The following is a 16,693-nucleotide window of genomic DNA, read 5'->3' as shown; positions in this document are numbered from 1 at the left end:
AGTCTTAATTGGCAAAACTTGACTATTAAGATCATAATAAGTTTACCACAAAAAAGAGCAATTAAATCTGTATGAATCCACCATCTTGAGTAATGTGATTTTAAATGTCTGAAAGTGGCTTAAAAGGATACAAAACAATTTTCTGGTTGGATTGAAGTACAATTGTCAATTCCTTTGTAAAGCAGAAACATTTTTAAAACATACCTGTTACTGTCCTTGTCCTTAGACAGGTGGATCCTATGCCAGGCAGACAGGCAAATCTTGATCAGGTAGGCGAAGGGTTGGGGGGCTGAAGGACAAGATAGGAAGATCTTGCAGGTCATGTTCCGAATAGACTCTCAGGCCTATACATGTAACTGAGGTGATTCCCACCCACCTCATCTCATTCTTAATTTGGCACCCCTTTCTCTGAGACTATGCCCTCTAGTCCTCTCCCATGAGAGGAAATATCCTCTCAGCATTTACTATCAAAGCTCCTTAAGAATCCTACATGTTTCAATCAGCTCACCTCTCAGTTCTCTATCTATATCTTCAGTCCAGACAGGCCATTAATTTGCCTCTTGAGTGCAATTGTGCTGACTGTAGCATTTTGTGTTGATACAAAGACAAACTACAGATATTGGAAATCTGAAATAAAAACAGAAATGCTGAAAATTACTCAGCAGGTCAGGCAGCATCTGTGGAGATAGAAACAACATTAACATTTCAGGTCAATGCTAAGTTAGCTGACTCTTCTCCACTGAAGACAAATTGTATATCCAAAACAGTTGAGTTCAGGAGCAAGGGAAATAAAACTTATAAACTGTTACTGTGCAGTTAAATAATCCCCAGACAAAGACACCAAGAAAGGTTAGAATTGTAGTTGTGTTCCACACTTTATTCATTAAAAAAGCACTGAAATTTTTGACACAGTTATATAAAATGATAGTAGCATTACATAAATAGTATTAAATTTTGTATTTTTTTGTCTTTTTTAAACATCAGATCAAGAGGTTACACAAAAAATGAACTGTTGATGAAAGTAGATACTTTTGTGGCAACAAATACTGAATTAAGCTTTCAGTAGCGCAGAGAGAGGCGACATTTACTAAACACTTTTTTTCATATCTCGACAGTAGGTACATCTAGTCAACGTTCTCTATCAGCGCATTTTTTTTCCCCTAAAACTATGACAAACGGACACTGGTACAGTTAACACAAAGACATTCAAAAGAAGTTTTCTTTTTGCAATGCAACTGGACCAACAAGATTTACATTTTTTTTTCCCAAAACCGTTCACAGAAAGCAGCTATCTGTAAAAATTAAAACATTGGACGCTGGAACGTAATAGAAGAGAAAAAAAATCTTTTTTGAATGAATGACATTGGAAAGGCAACAGTTTTGTAAGTTGAAACACTTCTTTTAAATAATGTTTTAATTAATTATTTAATCTGTGGTTTAGGAACATGGTGGAGGTGTTAATAAGAAATATGACTTCTTTTGATGACAAGAGGGTGCACAGACAAGATCTAACAAAGGAAGCTGAGTGCCATCAGCTCATTCACTTCAGACACCTGCAACGTTTCTTTTTTTAAAATAATTGTTCGAACCACAAAATACTGTCCCGATAGAGGTACAAGAGGAAGGTTAATTAATACCAGTGTGTACTTTCAGAAAGTACCAAAACCAATTTTTTCCAACCATCTGTACCCATCTATCCACACTTAAAAATAAAACTCATCAAAAAAAAATTAACCCCAATTCACCCATGGGAACTACTTCAGACCCAGGGGACAGTATGCAAGTAGCTCTGCATAGTGATGCCAACTCCTTCACTCGTTCGCATACAAACACACAATGCGTGGGGGTTGGGGTAACCTGAGAAATGTGCTCTGCAGTCTCCCTCCTGTTAAAACATTTCCAGCCCACAGTGAATTTCAAGTATCCCATTAATGACATAGAATATTAATTATAAATTAATATACTTTACAATTCTTTCAATAATTGACACATATAATATAATATTTACAGTTTTCAATAAATGCTTTTGCTACTTTTGTTTTAGCATCCCTGAGAATGGTCTCTTCTTTAAGTACCTTCACACACACAAAAACACATGGCATATGGTCGCATGTGAGTAAGCCATCTCACTAAACTGTTTTGGTGGTGCGTGAGGTTTAGTGTTGCTTTGCTTGTACATTTTTTTTAAATGCGTACTCTTTCCTTTGCTTTGAAACCTGGCAACGTATGGAGATTAAAGCTGACTATGGGAGACAGCAAGTCGGAGATAATCAGAAAGACAGAGAGAGAAAGTAGTGAGAGATAGAGGTATTTTTCTTGTGAAACAGAATTTGGTATAATGGGTACACCAATAAAGTGTAAGATACTTTGTATAACTTTGTTTTCCATAATCCTTGAGTTTTATGTGCGAGAACAATTATTTTTGTGACTACTGAAATCATTGAACGATGTATAAATTGGTTAATGCTTGAATAAATGCTGACTGGCTCCACTGGTTGTGCCAAGACACTGAGTACCACTCCTATGAGACAAGATCACAGTTGAACAAAAAAAACCAACAAAAGTTTATAAATAGTGCATCAGCCAAAGCGTTCTCGGACAAGCATCATTAGTTTTTTCTTTCCCTTATAAATCTGTTTTAGATTATCTATGAACTGCGCAAATTGTATATGTCCATCTTGTGCCATCAGAAACGTCTCTCTGGCTTTACTAAGAAATTCAATAAATTCCCCATAATGGCGAGGGCTGATGTGTGTTAAACGAGAGTGAGTGGTGTTGATGTAAGCACCAATCGTGGCATCCAGCAGCTGGCGCAGCGGGGCTTTGTCAGTCGACATTAATTTCCCAGAGTTTCGCCGCCCGGGGATGCCTGCCAGTCCTGGGGCTGTCATCGTGCACCTGCGCAAGATGTCTGATAACACGGTGGCACACTGTACACTCTTAACAACCAGTGGGATAATGGCAGCCAGTTCATTTTTTCCCAAGGAATGACTCAACGCACAGGCCCAAAGAACGTCATTAATAGCGGGGTGGGTGTCCTGGTTGTAGGCTAAATTGAGGTGTGTCATGGCGAGGCTTGCAAGTTTGAAGGCCCGCAACGGGTACCCTCTGTGCTCCATATACCGAGCTATGGTAAACAACTGGGAATAGGTCATACCCGTAGAAGCTGCATCAATAACAATTTGGTAGGCTGTCTCAAAGGCAATATGGTCTTTTTCACACAGCGTTAATGCGGATAGTGCACAGTTCTGGGGGTCTTTCATGGCACACTGGAGAGCAAGGGTCCGTGCACAGCTTGCCAACTCCTCCCGTTGTGTATAGTCCAGGTTGAGTCGAAGAATGGTATTGTGTGATGTGACTGTGGCTGCCACAATACTAGTTGCTTCAGTTGGAGTGAAGAGGGTGTACCAGCTCTGCAGGATGCTGACCAAAGCTCGCACACCTACAAGGAAAAGAGGAGGGGAAAATGGAAGGACAACATGTAAGTGAGCTATGCCACATTTATTGAGGGGTTTTATAGAATGTATGGACAAGGATCTTGCTCTCCCCACTTCCTTAACTAGATTAATCTGAAGCCACATACAAGCTCATATCTTATTGTACCTTAATAATAAGAGAAACACATTAAAGAAGGATGGTATGACTATAATTAAAAGATGTAGAGATATGGCTGCTTGCAGCCAATTGTTTAATAATTTTACTAATATTGATTACAATTATATGTTACATTTTCTCCTCTGTTGTCCATTCATATTCTGTTTTGTTTTAAAACTGCTAGTTAGCAACTGTCTGCTGGTGTTCATTTTGTGGCAATCTCTTGCTTTCTGGTAAATAAATCATGGATCAGCATTTGGGAAGAATTATAATGCTGCTATAGCAAAACATCATTCTGGAGTTGGCAGTTGAAGGAAAGGGGAGTTCTACTTGCTTTGCTGTTAGAAGTCTATTTTAATCATTAAACCTGCCAATGATAACAGAGACCTCTATAATTATACCAATTTCTTTAATAATCAGAATAATGGGATAGACACTTTGCAACATTTCGGTTTCATAGAACAATTAATGGCCTGGCAATACAAGTTAAATTTACTGGCCCTTTTTAAAAATTTATAATAATGTTCCTATGAATTTTCTATTTTTCACATTCCTTATATATATAATTCCTTAGACAGTGAGTTCTGGCAACAATGGTTAATTATGGACAAAGGGAAACATTGGCTGAGTGGAGCTTCTGAAACTTGACTGAAATAAGAAAGCTGAATTCACAGTCTCAAAGTACTTTGGCAATAAAGCATGGGAATGTTTTTCTTGTGAACATCCATCAACCAGGAATTATCATGGATTGATTCACAAATTTACCAATTAAGAAACAAACAGGATTAGCTGAATGTCATAGAGTCATAGAGATGTACAACACAGAAAGAGACCCTTCGATCCAACCCGTCCATGCCGAACAGATATCCCAACCCAATCTAGTCCCACCTACCAGCACCCAGCCCATATCCCTCCAAGCCCTTCCTATTCATATACCCATCCAGATGCCTTTTAAATGTTGCAATTGTACCATCCTCCACCACTTCCTCTGGCAGCTCATTCCATACGCGTACCACCCTCTGCGTGAAAACATTGCCCCTTGTATCTCTTTGATATCTTTCTCCTCTCACCCTAAACCTATGCCCTCTAGTTCTGGACTTCCCCACTCCAGCGAAAAGACTTTGCCTACTTATCCTATCCAGAACCCTCATGATTTTGTAAACCTCTATAAGGTCACTCTTCAGCCTCCGACGCTCCAGAGAAAACAGCCCTAGCCTATTCAACCTCGCCCTATAGCTCTAATCCTCCAACCCTGGCAACATCCTCGTAAATCTTTACTGTAATTTCTCGTACTTCTTCAGAAGTCTGTACTACTCGGAGATAAAGTGAATATAATTTGACAAAGCATTTTAAGACAAGTTTTGAAATATTTATTGTAATGATTTCAGTTGCATACCAACTTCTGTAGCACAGGTCACCAACCATCGCACCATTTCCCTGCGCCTCCAATTCAGAGTTGACAAGGTCATGCGCATCACCTGCATGGAAACCAGATGAATTAAGTCATTCCTCTTTCAGTCCTTTCCCAGCAACTCGAATCCCAAGCATTGTTCTCAGCATTAGATTAGAGGCAAAAACATGCATCACATCTTCAACACTCTAGTATGGTATCTGAGGACAGAGTTTAACCCCTCCCTCAAAATGAGGGGAGAAAAACATTGTTTGCAATCTGCTCTGATTATCCACCATCTTCATGAAGAGATAACAATTGTCCAATATCGTTGGGAGAGCTACGGAATGTGGACTGTTAATTACAGAATAATGTATTGATCATACACTTCATTTTATACAAAGATACATTAAGGCTATTTTGTATAATGCAGAAATTACTGCTTTATGAACAGTGTCTGCATTTTCAATTTTTAAAAATTTTTTTCCCCTCTCCCTCAATTCACCCCTTCCTCTGGAAGAGAGTTCATGCCAGAACACAGTTCTTCAGTATTTACAGACTTCTGGTGTCTCACCTGCTGAACCATATTACAATTAAACTTAGTGAATAGTGTTGGAAGATTGTACCAGCTGGGTTGAAGATCATAGATGAAACTAATCTATGCTTTTACTTTCTGAAGGGCAAGTATTAGTCCTTTTTTCTATTGACATAATCTATTAAAATATCTTATTAACACTGTCATTTTTTTGCTATGCAACAAATGGAATGTACAAAGCCACTGAAAGATACCCGATGAGTTGGTCCATAACTCCATTTAGTTTCCATAGTTATTATGCAGAAGATGGAGAAAACAGCTTTCTCATTCCCACTGCCCCTGAGAAAGTGGTGGTGAGCCACCTTCTGCAGAATCCACTACAGTTTCTCTTGTGTTGGTACAGCCACCGTGTTAATAAGGAAGTGTTATTATTTATCCAGAACTTTGACCCATTGCAGAGATGACGGTGTTCCCAGGTATATGCTGCTTTCGTTCTTCTACATGGTAGAAGTTTCAGATTTGGCTTAGATGAGTTGCTGCAGTGCATCTTGTAAATAGTACACATTGCTGCCATTGGACATCAGCAATGGATGAAGAGAATATTGAAATGGTGAATAGGATGCCACTCAAGTTGGCTGCTTTACCTTGACTGCTGTTGAGCCTCAAGTGTTTTTGGAGCTACACTCATCCATGCACATGTAGAGTATTCCACCACATTTCCTGACTTGTGCTTTGAAGATGGTGAACAGGCTTTGGGATTTGATTTGATGTAATTAATTTTTGTCACATGTACCTAAGTACAGTGAAAAGTTTTGTTTTATGAGCAATACAGGCAGATCATAACATGCAAGGACATACCGACAATAGGGTATTTAGACAGAGTGGGGCATACAAGGTTACGGCTGCACAGGAGGTAGACAAAAGCAAGATCAACATTAGATTTGAAATTAGAGAGGTCCATTCAGAGGTCTAATAACAGCAGGGAAGAAGCTGCTCTTGAACCTGTTGGTGCGTGTGTTCAAGCTTCTGTAACTTCAGTCAGATGGAAGAGGTTGGAAGAGAGTATTACCAAGGTGGGAGGAGTTTTTGATGATGTTGGCAGCCTTTCTGCAGCACTGAGAAGTGTAGATGGATCCACGGATGGGAGGTTGGCTTCCGTGATAGTCTGGGCTGTGCACACAACTTTCTGTAGTTTCTTACAGTGCTGGGCAAAGCAGTTGCTATACCAAGCCATTATGCACTCAGATAGAATGTTTTCTATGGTGCATCTGTAAATGTTGGTGAGGATCCTAATGGACATGTCCTAAGTCTCCTGAAGAAGAAGAGGTGTTGTGCCTTCTTGACCATCACATCTGTGTGAGAGGTCCAGGATAGGTTGTTGGTTACTGTCACTCCTAGGAACTTGATGCTCTCGACCCTCTTCATCTCCACTCTATTGATGTAGATAGGAGCATGTCCTCCTCCTTTCTTCCTGAAGTCAATGATCAGTCCTTTAGTTTTTGCTGATATTAAGGGAGAGATTATCATCATTGCACCATGATACCAAGCCCTCTACCTCCTTCCTGTATTCTGACTCATCATTGTTTGATATCCGGCCTTTGACAGTGGTTTCATCAGCAAACTTGCAGATGGCTTCATACAAAGTATACAGGGAATAACAGTAAGGGGCTGAGTACAAATCCAGTGTTGAGAATGACCATGGAGGAGATACTGTTGTCTGTCTTCACTGATTGCGTTCTATGGGTAAGGAAGCTGAGGATCTAGTTGCAGAGGGTGGAGGCCGAAACATAGGTCTCGGAGTTTCGAGATTAGTCTGGAGGGAAATATAATTTTGAAGGTGGAACTGTAGTCAATAAATAGGTGAAAATGTTTTGCTGGTTAAAGCACAGCAGGTTAGGCAGCATTCAAGGAATAGGAAATTCGACGTTTCGGTCCTGATGAAGGGCTTATGCTCGAAACGTCGAATTTCCTATTCCTTGGATGCTGCCTAACCTGCTGTGCTTTAACCAGCAACACATTTTCAGCTGTGATCTCCAGCATCTGCAGACCTCATTTTTTACCCGTCAATAAATAGGTGCCTGGCATGGGTATCCTTGTTATCCAGATGTTCCAGGGATGAGTGCACAGCTAGGGAATTGGCAACCCCTGTGGACCTGTTTCACTGGTAGGCAATTTGCAGTGGAATGGGATAGGCTGGGACACTAGACCAGATGTGGGCCTTGACCAGCTTCTTGAAGCACTTCATGATTATGGAGGTCAAAACCACTAGGTGGTAGTGGTTGAGGCACATTGCATATGTTTTCTTTGGTACTGGGATGATGGTGGTCTTCTTGAAGCACCTAGAGTTTAGCAAGGAGAGGTTAACAATGTCAGCGAATATTTCTGTCAGCTAGATTGCACAGAATCTCGTTTTACAGTTGGGGACTCTGTCTAGGCCAGTCACTTTCCTTGGACTTACTCTCAAGAAGACCAATCTGACAGCAGTGACAGAGGGAACTGGTGTGACTGGGGCTGTCAGGGCAGGTGACACCACACCCTGGCATTCTGCTTGAACCAAGCACAGAAAGCATCAGGGAGGGATGTCTTTTTCCACTATTTAGCTCAACTACATTTTGTGTTGTGTAGGACTTGCCACGGGTAGTGGCTGTCTGTGTGGTTGGACTGGGCCTCAAACTTGGTTTAATACTGTCTCTTGGTATCTTTAATGGCCTCGTGGAGATCAAATCTGGAATTCCTGTAAAGGTCTGGGTCATCCAACTTAATTCCTGAACACCTGGTCTTCAGTAGGTGGTAGAGTCAGCAACTGAGTTCTCTGCTGCTGCTGAATTTCTCACCTCTGACCTGCTTTTATAGCCACAGAATTTATACGGTGAGTCCTATTCAATTCCTGTTAATGATAACCCCCAGGATGTTGATAGTTGAGTATTCAGTGATGGTAATGCTATAAAATGTCAAATGATGATAATTGGCTTCTCTCTTGTTGGGGATGCTCATTGTTTACCACTTAGCCCAAGTCTAAATGTAATCCAGTGCATATTGATGTGGACTGCTGAACATTATCCATGAACATCCCTACTCCTGACCTTATAATGAAAGGAAGGTAATTGATGAAGCAGCTGAATATGATTGTGCCATACACATGACCCTGAAGAATTTAACTGCTGATGCCCTGGTACTGATGATTGACCTTGAAAACCAGAACTATTTTGTTTGTGCTGAGTATGACTCCAATCGGTGGATAGTTTCTCCCCAGTTTCCACTGACTTCAGTTTTACTCGGTTCCTTGATGCTAGTCACTCAAGTGATGCTTTAATGTCAAGGGCATTAATCAACAATATCTCTCACGTCACCTCGAGTTCAGTACTTTTGTCCATGTTTGGACAAAGGCTGTAATGAGGTTAAGAGCCAAGAACATCATAAGGAACAAATTCATCATTCAGAAAATCGCCCCTTATCAAACCACTTAGTACTTTGAGGTACAGCCAATTAGCTCCACTATGTTCCCTTATTGATTTTCTCCTTTTTTAAAATTGTGCATGATGGTTGCAATCTTCTGGAGCTATCATGAATGCATCTCATTTTCCAACTAAACAAAATTGAAAAATTACATAAACACAAATAACTGTGGATGCTGGAAACCTGACATAAAAACAGAGTGCAGGAAAAACACAGCAGGTCTGGCAGCATTTATTGAGAGAAAAACAGAATAAATGTTTTGAGTCCAGTGACCCTTCATCAGAACCGATGATAACTGGGAAAGGTTGGTATTTAGGCTGGTGACAGATGGTGATGGCAAGGAAATAGAGTAGATTTGACCATGGATACCCACATGGGCTCCAGTTATGCCCATTTTCTCTGTGGGTCCCGTGGAACGTTTCTTGTTCCAGTCCTAACAGGTCCCTCCACATAAATCTTTCTCTGATACATTCATAACATGATTCATGCTGCTTCCCTCTCTCTTGATTGGAATTGGAAGATTTATCAATTTTGGTCCCTGCTCTCACCTTCACCTGGTCCATCTCTGACTCTTCACTTCACTTCTTTGATATCTCTGTTTCCATTTCTGGTGAAAAACTGGCCAATAACCATTACAAACTTACTGACTCCCACAGTTCCTTTGAACATCCAGCTTTACACCCTGCTTCCTGCAAGGACTCTATCCCATTCTCCCAGTTTCTCTGTCTCTGTCACATATATTCTGAATATACCACCTTGGTGGTGGGAGGAAGGTCTTAGAAATGTCCACATTTGTCCTCAATTGAGGGTCTTTAGCTGTGTCTGTCAGATTTCCCACAATTTGGCTCTCACTTGTTCTCTTCCCTCCCACACAATGATAGGGACTCCTGGTCCTCACCTTCTATCCCACTAGCATCCACATCCACAGGATCTTAAGATGCTATTTCTATCATCTCCACCAGGATACCATTGCCAGATAGACATTCCTCTCTCTTCCCTTGTCAACCTTCCGCTGTCGACTCTCAACATCTCCCCACACCTCCACAACACCTTCCCATGCAATCACAGAAGTGCAACACTTGCCCATTTACATCTTCTCTCTTCATTATCCAAGGCCTTGACAAAGCTTTTCACTGTGCCTCAATATATGTGACAATAAATTCAATTTAATTCAATTCAGTACCTTCCAGTGAAGTAGCAATTTACCTGCACTTCATTCAATTTAGTCCACTGTATTTGATGTTCATAAAGTAGTTTCCTCTACACTAGGGAACATAAACTGTAACCACTTCGCCAAACACCTATGCTAAGTCTATAAAAATGTCCCTGAGTTCTCAGTTGCTTGCCACTTCAGTACACCACTGTGTTCTCATTCCAACATTTCTGTCTCAGGCCTGCTACATTGCTCCAGTGTGGTTCAATGCTGGAAGAACTGCACCTTACCAGCTTTCAACATTCAACATTCAGTTTAACAATTTCAGAATGTGATCATACTCCTCTGTGACGGTGACCTTTGACCCACACGCTGTATTATTTAGATTGCTCCCTGCACAGATGAGCCATTTTTTAAAAGTACGTTTCTCATTAATGCCCTTAATAGTATTTATCTCTCTCTCTCTCTCTCTCTCTCCCTCTCTCATGTAATCATCAGCTATTTCTTTGTTTGCCTATTGTCTTTCTTCTCTCTCTGGGATCCATCTCCATGCACTATTTACTGTCGCCATCCCATCATCAGCACAAATACCACCTTTTCCCAGCTATAGTCAATCCTGAGAAGGGTCACTGGACTAAAAACATTAATCCTTTTTTTCTCAACTGATACTGCCAGATCTGCTGTGTTTCTCCAGAACTTTGTTCTTGAAAGATTACATGTTGGTGTTACAGCTCAAAAACACACAGTGTCTCCACTAATGACCTCTCCACCCTCTTACTGTATCTCATACAATTACTGGATCTCTTATCACCTGATGCCTCATTCCTGGCAAGAGAAAGTTGGGTTCATTAGTTTCACCTCTGCAGACCAAGTCACTTTCCATTTCACAATTCAGATAAATGCCAATCAGTCAGACTTCCGATGCTTCAAATCAACACTCTCTCATTGTTCCTGACTCATGCAAGCCACTAAGTGGGCTTTTGGAGCAAAGTGATACATATTGTAGCTCTGCTAAAGCTTTTCTTTTCAATGGAAAAGTGCCCTTAGATTGCCCCTTTCACGTACAGTTACCTTCTGTTTCAAGCTTCTCACCAGATCTTTCAGAATACTAGACCAGAAGGAGCAATCAATTTTCATAAAGTAGACCATAGGATATAGGAGCACAATTAGGTCATTTGTCCAATCAAGTCTGCTTCACCATTCAATCATGGCTGATACCTTTCTCAACCCCATTCTCCTGCCTTCTCCTCATAACTCTTGATCCTCTGACTAATCAAGACCGGATCTTGGTCTTATTCAATTGGCCTCCACAGTCTTCTGCAGCAATGGGTTACACAGTTTCACCATTCTCTGAATAAAGAAATTGCTCTTCATCTCATTTCTAAAAGGTGGTCCCTTCATTCTGAGGCTGTGCCCTCTGCTTCTAATCTCTCCTACTGGTGAAAACATCTTCTCCATGCCCACTCTATGCACCTTTTCAGTATTCTGTTTCAATAAGATCTCCCCTCATCCTTCTAAACTTCATTAAGTATAGACCCAGAGTCCTCAACCACTCATCATATGACAAGCCCTTCATTCCCAGAACCATTCCTGTGAACCTCCTTTCAACCTAAGGCTAGCAAATCCTTCCTTAGGTACGAGACCCAAAACTGCTCACAATATTTCAAATGCAGCCTGACCAGAGCCTTATATAGCCCAGATTGCATGCTGCAACATTTTACCGTTCAAGTAATAATCCTTTTTACTGTTAATCCTACCAAAATGGATGGTTTCACACTTATTAACATTGTATTCCATCTGCCAGACCTTTGCCCACTCACTCAAAGTATCTATGTTCCTCTTAACACTTTGCTTTGTCACTCATCTTAGTATCACCTGCAAACTTTGACACACTATCCGTGGCCCCCAACTCTAAATCATCTATATAAATTGTAAATAATTGCGGTCCCAACACCAATCCCTGAGGCACACCACAAGTCATTGATCGCCAGCCAGAATAGCATTCATTTATTCCCCACTCTTTGCTTCCTGTTAGTCAACCAATCATCTAACCAGGCTAATACTTTACTTGTAATGCCATGCATCTTTATCTTATGCAGGACTTCCAAAGAAATTTTTCAAAGTGTTCAGCAAAAGTATATACCAGTGAAAAGGAAGGACTATAAGAAAAGGGGTAAAACTGTCTTGGATGTCTAAGGAAATAAGGGAGGCTATCAAATTGAAAGTGAAGGCATACACAGTGGCCAAAAACAGCATGAAACCAGAAGATTTGGAAAACTTTAAAGGTCAACAGAAAGCCACAAAAAGAGCTATACAGAAAAGTAAGATAAAACGTGAGAAAAAATCCCGTACAGAATATAAAGACCGATAGCAAAAGTTTCTCTAAATATATAAAACAAAAAAAAGTGGCTAAAGTAAACATTGGTCCTTTAGAGAATGAGAGGGGGGGGGTTTAGTTATGTATATGATGAATTGGCCAAGGCATTGAACAGGTATTTTGTATCGGTCTTCTCAGTGGAGGACACTAATAATATAACTGTCAAAGAGACGAAGTGAGGACCTGGAAACAATCATTATTACGGAGGAGATAGTGTTGGACAAGCTAATGGAACTAAGAATAGACAAGTCTCCTGGCCTTGATGGAATGTATCCTGGGGTACTAAAAGAGATGGCAGGTGAAATAGCAAGTTCTTTGGGGGTAATTTTCCAAACGTCGCTGGACTCTGGGGCAATTCCTGCAAACTGGAAAACAGTACATGTGATGCCACTGTTTAAAAAGGGAGGTAGACAAAACATGGGGACTTGTAGACCAGTGAGCTTAACCTCTGTAATGCAGAAGATGCTTGAGTCTATCATCAAGGAAGAAATAGCAAGGCACCTCGACAGAAATTGTCCCGTTGGGCAGCTGCAGCATGGGTTCATGAAAATCTTTGCTTCCAGTCTACTTTAGCCAAGTCCTCCCTCATTGTATTGTAGTTTCCCTTGTTTAAGCACAGGACCCTGCTACTGGCTTTTATCATGATACTCTCCATCTGTATTCTAAACTCAACCATACTGTGATCGCTCCTTCCAAAAGGATTGCTCACTATGAAGTCATTAATTATTCCTGTCTCAGTACATAGGACCAGATCTAGGATTGCTTGCTCCCTCGTCAATTCCATTACATACTGTTCAAGAAAACTATCACAGATACACTCAACAATCTCCTCCTCTAGGCTACCCTGACCAAGTTGGTTCAACCAATCAACGTGCTGATTAAATCCCCCATGATAATTGGCGTACCATTTTTACAAGCCTTTGTTATTTCTTTGTTTATGCCCGCCCCCAACGTGATGTTATTATTTGGTGGCCTATAGACTACACTATCAATGACTACACCGATCAAACATCTCTAATAATATCTAATGGATATTTAACTCCCGGTGGTGACCATCCTGTAACCACGTCTCCATAATGACTACTAAATCATATTAATTCGCCATGATTTGTGCCGTTACCTCATCAATCTTGTTACGAATGCTACGAGCATTCAGGTAAAGTAGCCTTATAATTTCTTACCTTCATGATTTCAAACATCTCCAATAATATCACCTGAGTTATCCTTCCTTTTTACTTCTTTCATAGTCTTCCTTAAACTTAAGCCCTCCTGCACGCATACTAACCTGCTGCTTACCTTTTTATTACCATCATACTTGCTGTTGTTTTCCCTTTCCCTTCCCCCCGACTCACTAGTTTAAAGTCCTAGTGACCACCCTATTTATCCTTTTTGCTTGACCAGATTGGTTCCAGATTGATTCAGGTGGAGACCATCCCATTAGTACAGATTCCTCCAGTTCCAAAACTGATGCCAATGCCCCATGAAATGGAATCCCTCTTTCCCACAACACTCCCTTAGCCACGCGTTTACTTCCCTAATTTTCTTAACCCTAAGTCAATTGGCTTGTGGTTCAGGCAGTAATTTGGAGATTATGACCCTCAAGGACCTGTTCCTTAATTTTGTCCTAGTGCTTGACAATCCCCAAACAGTTCCTCCTTCCTAGCCTGGCCTGTGTTGTTTGTCCCAATGTGGACCACAACAACTGGATCCTCCCCCTCCCGCAACAATATTCTTTCAAGCCAGTCAGAGTTGTCCTGCACCCTGGCACCAGGCAGACAAAACACCATGCGGGTCTCCCGATTCGGCTTGCAAGGGATACTATCTGTACCCCTAATTATAGAATCCCCTATAACAACTTTTTGCTCTCCCTTGTTGAATGGCCTCCTGGACCATGGTGCCTTGGTCAGCTGGTTCATCCTGTCCACAGCCCTTTTCTTCATCCATTCAGGGAGCAAGCATCTCATACTTGTTGGATAAGGTCAAAAGCTGAGGCTCGTCCACGCCTGAACTCAGGATCCCTCTCCCTGCCTCACTTACAGTCACACCCTGTAGTCCCTGATCACTGACTGAATTTGAATTACTTAATCTACCAGGTGTGACTGCCTCCTGAAACAAAGCATCCAGGTAACTCCCCCACCTCCCGGATGTGCCACAGTGTTTGAAACTCAGATTCCGGATCATCAATTCTAAGCCGGAGATCCTCCAGCAACCAACACTTGCTGCAAATGTGGTCGCTGCTGTTCACAATGGGATCAGCCAGCTCCCACATCGTACAGCTACAGCACATCACCTGCCCAGCCATCTCTACTTAGTTAATTATTTTATATAAATTCATGAGTTAAATAATTTCTAATAATTCTCTGCTATACTCCTTTTCAAATAACCAAATAATAGACAAATAAAAAAGAAAAAAAGTAAATTTTTAACCAATTGCATGATATAAAAAGAAATAGAACAAACTTTACCTTATCAACATGCTACAGAGTCTTTTTTTTGGTTAAAGGAGGAGGGCAGATGGGAGACACTACACGTGTATTGTTTCTGGATCAGCCGCTGCCCAAATATATCAATGGTTACCAATGATTGAGGACAGGCTAACTGGCCTATAATTTCCTGTCTTCTGCCCTCCTCTCTTCTTAAGAAGAGGTGTTACATTAGCCATTTTCCACTCCTCTGGAAACTCTCTTACCCCAATGATTCCTGGAAGGTCACCACCAATGCCTCCATAATCTCCTCCAGAACCATGAAGTGTAGTCCATCCATTCTGGGTGATTTATCCACCTTCATTTTCAGGTCTCTACCATTGCTTCCTGATACATGCCTTGGAACATTTTTCTCCTTACTTTCATGTAAGCAGAAGATGGCACTGACTGTGCTTCCCCACAAAAGTCTGGCGTAGATTGGGTTTGGTTACTTCAGTGGAATAAATGCATTGCTCTTACCTGTAACCCAAGTTCCAGAGCCACATTGAGAAGTGTAATATCTGGTGGAATGTCAGCTGGTGTTGCTATTTTAAATGCATCCTGGGCGAGTTTGAATATGAGGGAGGAGGAGTGAATGTTCTTCCGAATAGCTTCCAGGACAGTTCGCAACCGTAGCATATCTCCTGCGATTAATCAGAAGGAGTAATTTAGATCCTATTGATTTACCAGTTTGGAGCTTCCACATTAGTCTGTAACAAGGTAAATGCTATTAATCTAGGCCACTGAGAAACCTTCAAGAAAGGAGAACAAACAACATGATGATATTGTGCCAAGAAGCTTTTGGAAAAGTATTTTGACAATATATGCTGTAACTCCCCTGGTGACTTCCTGACCTTTTAATTACCAGTCAAATCAAGTCACCATAGTCTTACCAAACCATATATTAGAGAGAGATGACTGGTGATGATTTAACCTGGGGGCCATCATACCTGAGGTGAGGGGAGAGGTTGAGAAGGAGAGTCCTTCACGGTAGCCTCAGCCAGTGATGGGAATTGAACCCATGCTATTGGCATCACACTGCTTTGCAAACCGACCATCTGGCCAACTGAGCTAAAGCAACTCCCTAATTACCAGTATTTACAAAAACATTTTAAAAAGTGCTCACTTTCTTCTTAAGTATTTGAATTTACACCATGAGTATTAATGATATTAGTAATCAAACTAGCTTGCAGGATTTACTGTGTTCAGCAATGCAAGCCAGTTGAATTCAAACAACTAAAATGCTCTTCCTGCTGAGCTTGTATTTTAATGACTGCTCAATACAGGTTTAATTTGTAGAGCCAACAGACTACAGTCTATTGTCATCATTCATGCAAAATGCATTTAATTCTGAAGACAGCCTAGATGATCACTTTTACCTATTGACTAGGAGAACTTTGGATATTGTTTTAAGATTTCAAAATTGTTCATGCCCTGTCTTCTATCCTGTAGTATTAATGGTTTGATCTGCACATCACCATCCCGGTACGAACGCATGAAACAGATAAGGCAGAAAAAGTCCAGTTGATGCATGGCGTCTGGCTCATTCAGTCACATTGCTGGTAATTGGTTCTCAGCATTCCCAACTATCAGCAGTTATACAATTGAGAAAATAAATTGTAGGGAAATTCAGGAGTTCTAGTAATTTTCTCTGATCCAGACAGGGAAATTAAAACTGTCACTTTGTATATTTCGATAAGCAGAACGCATTTTAAAAATGTTACCA

General features: G+C 40.9%; 1 protein-coding gene across 1 annotated transcript in view; it reads right to left on the bottom strand.

Annotated features, from left to right (window-relative positions):
* Positions 1-911: 911 nt before the first annotated feature.
* zswim5 (zinc finger, SWIM-type containing 5) overlaps positions 912-16,693 on the bottom strand; it is a 268,233-nt gene continuing 252,451 nt past the window's right edge. Inside the window, exons 12-14 of the mRNA XM_060830519.1 lie at positions 15,448-15,611; positions 4,991-5,072; positions 912-3,442 (exon numbers count right to left, since the gene is read on the bottom strand). Coding sequence (XP_060686502.1) covers positions 2,580-3,442; positions 4,991-5,072; positions 15,448-15,611 — 1,109 coding nt within the window. The 3' untranslated portion in view covers positions 912-2,579. The remainder of the gene's footprint in view (positions 3,443-4,990; positions 5,073-15,447; positions 15,612-16,693) is intronic.

This window comes from Hemiscyllium ocellatum, chromosome 9 (genome assembly GCF_020745735.1).
Source record: "Hemiscyllium ocellatum isolate sHemOce1 chromosome 9, sHemOce1.pat.X.cur, whole genome shotgun sequence".
NCBI classification, from domain to species: domain Eukaryota; kingdom Metazoa; phylum Chordata; class Chondrichthyes; order Orectolobiformes; family Hemiscylliidae; genus Hemiscyllium; species Hemiscyllium ocellatum.
This window is presented reverse-complemented; position numbering and strand designations above follow the sequence as displayed.